A 5,983-nucleotide genomic window follows, 5' to 3' on the forward strand; every position below is an offset into this window, starting at 1 on the left:
GTCGTGAGCTGTTGCAGCATCACCCACCGTGAGAAAGGAAATTGGTGTTTCTATCTCGTGCAGATGGGAGGCGAAGGTGTCATTGTCGAGACTTCACGGTGGTGGTGTCGCATTTTTACACGCCGTAAAAAAACGTGTTTAGCTTGTTCAGATGATGTTTTGACATGGCTCCAAACCCACTACAACCGTTTGTTCTCTCCTTAAAGATCACCTTGGCATAGCGCATCGCTCGCGAAGTCTGCGCTGTACTTGGGGCTCGTTGAACCAATTAATACGGTGCGCGGGAAGCAAATCCCGGTTCAAGTTAGCTGAGAGGAGTTGGCACGGTAAAGTATTGAGGGTGGTGTTACGTTGGGCGTTGGTTGCCCGGTGATTTGTCAAAGAATAAAAATTTAAATTTCAGTGTGGTTCACATCTTAGTGGAGGGAAGGGGTAGCAGAGCACCGTAATCTTGTGCATTATTCCTTGCACTTTTGCCGCAATTGTATCAAATCGAATGCTGTACAATTGTACGAACCTTACATTTTATTAGTGTGTAATTGTAGATATCCATAAGTAACAGTATTAGTGAAGATGATGGGACTTCGTAAAAGAAGATCGGTGGTCCTTATGAGCTGCTAGCCGCACGTCGAGTAATAAAGCCAGTTTATTTATGAGATATGGAGAAACGTGTAATTTATATATTATTCTATTTGGAAATTTTCTTAGTGTTTGTCAATCTTGAAATAGCAAACTATTGCTAATTAAGCTGTTTTTTTCGATCCGCTCTGGGGTGGAGCGTATTCTTTCAACGCGGACTATATGAGCGGAAGCATCGCGTTTACAAAATGCCCTTTGCACAAATCATGATACGCTGGAGTTTACAGTGTAAGAATAGTGTGATGTGTTCGTACACTATATAATAGAATTACTGTTTTGTGTCGGATCATAATATATTACTCATTCAATAAATACATAAATCAAGGGATAATAAAAATAGCTATACCGCTATTTGTTCAAGATAGCAGCTGAATTTAAGCTTTGTTAAGAGATTAATTCCAGTTTCTCGTGAACGGCGTTCTATATTGTGGACTACGAGTTCCAGCTTTCTAGCCACGGTCACCCTTCTGCACCGATAGAGATTTTACGAATAAATCTAACATCGTAGTGCGATAATGGACTTCATGTCAAATGACATATTTCGAAGATCGGAGACTCTCCTTTGTGCCATTAGAGCTCGATTGTGTCCTAGTTAATTGCCTGGAAGCTACATGAGCTCAGCAAACAACTACTTAATTTGATATTTTATTGTCGTACACGAGCAAAGAGCCAGAATTTTAGTATGCGAAGGTGATCCAGGTTTCTTCAGCCTGTTTGCTACAATAGCTTCCTGGTGTGAGCATTCGTCTCCTTGCTGAGTAAGCGAGCATTTCCCTTGACTACTCGGTGGTAAAGTCAATTTTCGGGTCTGCCGAACATGGTTATAGCATGAATTTCGTCGGTGCGATTGAAATCAACGGATATCAAGTGAAGAAAAATATATGAACAACCTCACATCATTAATTGTTGTTTTCTTAAGTGTATCACCTCAGTTACGGCGCAAGGTGTGCTGTACACACAACGAGGTTAGGGATTTGAATAACTTCATCGTCATTTGCGCTGTCGCCATGGAGTTCCTTGCCGAGGAAAACGATTGTGGACAGACGCTATTGCGTCTCGTCAGTCGTGGTAGTGCCATCATTGCGGAGCTTTTGCGTCTGTCGAACAATATTCCAGGGTGCGTGCGAGACAAAAGTTACGGAGTATTGAGCACTGCTTTGACTTGGTATTTGGATCTGGTAGAGTGTTCTTGGGTCCTTCACACGTCGAAGACCCCGAGCAGTTGAAATACTTAAACATTCTTTTTGATTTTACTTACTTGAAAAATCCAGAGGATTTTGAAAACATGATCAACAGCAATACAGTGAGTGATATCTTAATGTGGGTTCATTCAATAATTAATCCACATTTGGATCTCACTGCTGCTTTTTGGAACAGGAGCTGCTGGATGTTGATGACGAATTCATGGACAACCATGAAGATATCTTAGACCGATTCTACCAGCTATTTGATGGCATTTACAAGGTTATCTGGTTTTATACTACAGTAATAATCGGATGGGGTTGATTGTGTACTTGTGCTTTGACTACAGTACATCGCTGACTACTTAGAATTTTTGGACCATCTGGAAAAAGGATTCTTTATTCAGCACACATTAACCAATATTTTGTTGGATACAGACGGTGCTCAACTTATGTGCGAGGCATTGCACCTGTATGGTGTGATTTTGCTTCTACTGGACCGCAAGATTCCTGGTCCAACCAGAGAAAAGATGGTGATCGCATTTTATCGAAGTAAAGGCGAATCGGCTTTGGAAAATATTGACGAAGTATGCAAACTTTGCCGAGTAACGGGCTACCTTCCTGGCCAGCCAAAGCCACCACAATATCCAGAACGATACTTTAAGCGATTTCAACCTCCAGAAGAAGTAGTTAGTATGGTGATCGGGAAACTTCAGTCGGACGATGTCTATTTGCAAGAACCGTGCTTTCCACATCGTAATCACCGCTCGACGCGGCTGGCAGCACAGGCGTCGATGCTTTTTGTGATTTTGTTCTTTGCTCCAGATATTCTTATTCAAGAGAAAGCAAGTATGCGTGAAATTGTCGATCGCCACTTCAATGATAACTTTATCCTGACGACATACATGGGTACAGTGGCTGATCTGTCGTTAGAGTGGGCCGCGTATCCGGCGGCACGCTTGGCTCTTGCAAATACGTTGGAACCTTCTAATATTGCGCACATTACCAAAAAAAATGCACAGCAGACACAACGATCAATTGATGAGCTTAATCACTTTCTTACAGAAGGTGTACTTACAGAAATGTACGTACTGGAGAACCTTGATCCGCTGTTAAACTGCATCCGAAATGCTAACGTCACGATTCGATGGACGATGATGCATTCACGTATCCAGCCGGTGATTTTTATGATGGAAAACTCAACTACACAGCGTGAGATTTTTGACAAAGGCACTGACCCGGACAAGTTAATTACGTTACTGCTTAAAGTCTCGCAATTAGAATGGAAACTTAAGCAGATGTTTCAAGCTTTACTTGCAACAAAAGAAGATCGATGGCAGCGTTGCATGAAGGAAACGTCAGAGCGTATGGAAGAGCTGAGTGAATATTTTTCCGGTGAAAAGCCACTGACTCGCGTGGAACGCAATGAAGACCTAATGAAATGGTTTAAAGACTTGGCGGAGAAGGTAAACAGTTTGGACTACATAGATCATATTAAGGCAGGTCGACGAATCAAGCGCTTGATAGAAGCCTTGGGACACGTGGAACAGTTTGACCAAATTGACACAAATTTGCAAGTGAAGGCGTACCTGGAGGAATCCCGTGAGTTTCTTACCGAAATGGTACGCACTGTGCGTATTCGAGATGAAATCATGGGAATTATTGAGAATGTCTCCGATCTTTCATATGGATGGGAAATTATAAACGATTTTATGAAAATTCTGCATCAGCGTGTAAAAAATGACCCGTCGTCAGTAATTCTACTACGTGCGATGTTCTTGAAATTTGCATCGATTCTGGATGTTCCGCTCACACGCATCCATCAGTGTGGCTCTGAAGATGTGATTTCCGTGGCTGAGTATTACTCGGGAGAGCTTGTGGACTACGTACGACGTGTGATGGAAGTCATACCTCAGAGTGTGTTTCGTATTTTGGCAGGGATTATTAAATTGCAGACTGACCACATGAAGCCAATTCCTGTAAAGTTTGAGAACACTTTGCTAAAGAATCATGCACAGCTGAACGAGCGCTATCGCCTGGCACGTGCAACCAACGAGGTTTCCAAATACACAGAAGGAATATTGGCCATGAAGCGAACGCTACTCGGTATTATTGAGGTGGACCCTCGACAGGTACTGGAAGATGGTCTGCGCAAGGAACTTGTATACCGAGTTTCACTCGCTTTTCACGAAGTGCTTATCTTTGAAAAAAATACTTCAGAGGAGTGTAACGAAATTTTTGTCAAACTGGCGTCCAATCTGGATGCATATAGACTTTCATTTGAATACATCCAGGACTACATTGGTATTTACGGTCTCCGGATGTGGCACGAGGAGCTGTCGCGTATTATTAATTACAATGTCGAACAAGAGTGCAATCGTTATTTGAAAAAAAAAGTTTATGACCGTGCATCGCAGTATCAAAGTCGTGCAATTCCAATTCCAAGGTTCCAGCCCCCATCAGGCGACATGAGTGTCAACTTTATGGGTCGCCTCATGCATGCGCTTTTCACCATGACCGACCCGCATTCGACCATATACTCCCCGCAATCGATCGGATGGTTTTCTGAAGATGGCAACGAGGTGTGCGGTATTGGCGCCTTTTCAGTTCTTCACAAGAGCGTGGGATTACTCGGTCTCGCGGGTCTAGACCGCATGCTCTCGTTCCGTATCGTACATACGCTCAACAACTTGGTCAAATTTTGGACCTCGGCCGTAACGCCATACTTTCCGCTTTTAGATCAACTCTCTGCAGCTCTTGTGCCTGAATGGAAGCTACCCGAGCATTCAACAAAGCTTTACGAGGCTGCTTTAAAAAAGGTTGAAAAGATTATGAGTAAGCTTCTTAAGGCTGTACTTATTATAGGCCAGGCAGCACTCATTCGACGCCAAATATCAAGCGAGCTGTCGTTCTCTAGCCGTTTGGATGCAAATTTGCTGGCAACGACACTTGAGACGCTGAATATTTCGCTTCTCAACGACATTCGAGCGCACTATCGTGATCCGAAGAACAAACCTTACCCGGGTAGCGAAGGTAACCCTGTGCTCGTCGAGCTCAATAAGTATTTGGAAAACACTGGAGCCAATGACCCATTTCAAAAAATTTATGTCACCATTGCTGAACCTATGGAAGGTCTGGCAGCCATGTTTATGCTCTTTGTAGTAGCGTACATGCCAAAGTTGCAGTATAATCGTAATTTTGGTGCGCTCAATCGAGTTGGTAAAAATCCAATTGATGGCGAGCCTCTGCTTGTAGGCATCCTTACGATTCTCAAGCAATTTCACCCATCGTACACCAAAAAGTTCCTTGCTTACTTGGGCCAATTTGTACGTACGAAGGTGAATGAGATTTTTGCCGACAAGGTTGACAAAAAGGGCAAATCGTCTTTGCCAACCGAACTACCAGTGGATGTAGTGAATACACTGATCTTCATGCTAGAATTTGCGCGTTGTGCCAAGATTAAGCGCAACATTCTGGATTGTCACGTACCTGCGTATGTTTTCGATGCAATTCAGCTCTAACCTTCTCTAGATGACAAAATATCTCTCATTTGATTCAAGGTTGACTCAATTTGCTGTTCCACTATATTTCTACAGCATTGTTCTAAACAATGTCGTCGACGCCAGCACATAGTTCTGGCTCAGAAATCGGGTTTGACATTGTCGATTTCCATTGGTGAGCAATGATGCATAGCCAACCAGATGAAGCTACGCTTAAAATGTGCGCGATGATCTTAAATTTCGAGAAGCAATAGCTGGTATGCTGATTTAGTTTGAAAGTGCTAAATATGCTTAAACAAAAATAGCGACTCCCACATTGCTCACATCTGTACCAAGTGCTAAATTACAATTGAACTGTAAGGACTTCTTACCATATTTCCGAAGTCTTTGATACCATTGACAAAATCAGGTCTATACCCCTTGCTTGATGTGAAATGTGCTGAGTCGCCATCTTCTCTGATAACAATACTTCGATCTCAATTTTTTGGGGTAAAAGCTTTATCAAGCCAATTCAATAAAAACAAAGTTTTATTTTTAATTCATGATCTTAGTTATGAGTGCAATCTGCGACAGAAGAAATCGATCACTTTTGACAAGAGGTCTAAAATTCGTAGAGGGCTACTATATCTCGACGACATCAACGTCATCCAAGGCTTGGTCTAG

General features: G+C 42.6%; 1 protein-coding gene across 1 annotated transcript; it reads left to right on the plus strand.

The window, feature by feature from the left end:
- Nucleotides 1–1,646: 1,646 nt before the first annotated feature.
- On the plus strand, nucleotides 1,647–5,341 carry PHALS_03780 (hypothetical protein L915_11190; the record flags this gene model as incomplete). Its single annotated transcript, XM_024718060.1, has 4 exons — nucleotides 1,647–1,756; nucleotides 1,822–1,942; nucleotides 2,017–2,103; nucleotides 2,171–5,341. 4 exons carry the CDS (start codon nucleotides 1,647–1,649, stop codon nucleotides 5,339–5,341), a joined length of 3,489 nt encoding a protein of 1,162 aa, XP_024583496.1.
- Nucleotides 5,342–5,983: the final 642 nt, after the last annotated feature.

Source organism: Plasmopara halstedii, assembly GCF_900000015.1.
Source record: "Plasmopara halstedii genome assembly, contig: Scaffold_2386, whole genome shotgun sequence".
In the NCBI taxonomy this organism is placed as follows: Eukaryota; Oomycota; class Peronosporomycetes; order Peronosporales; family Peronosporaceae; genus Plasmopara; species Plasmopara halstedii.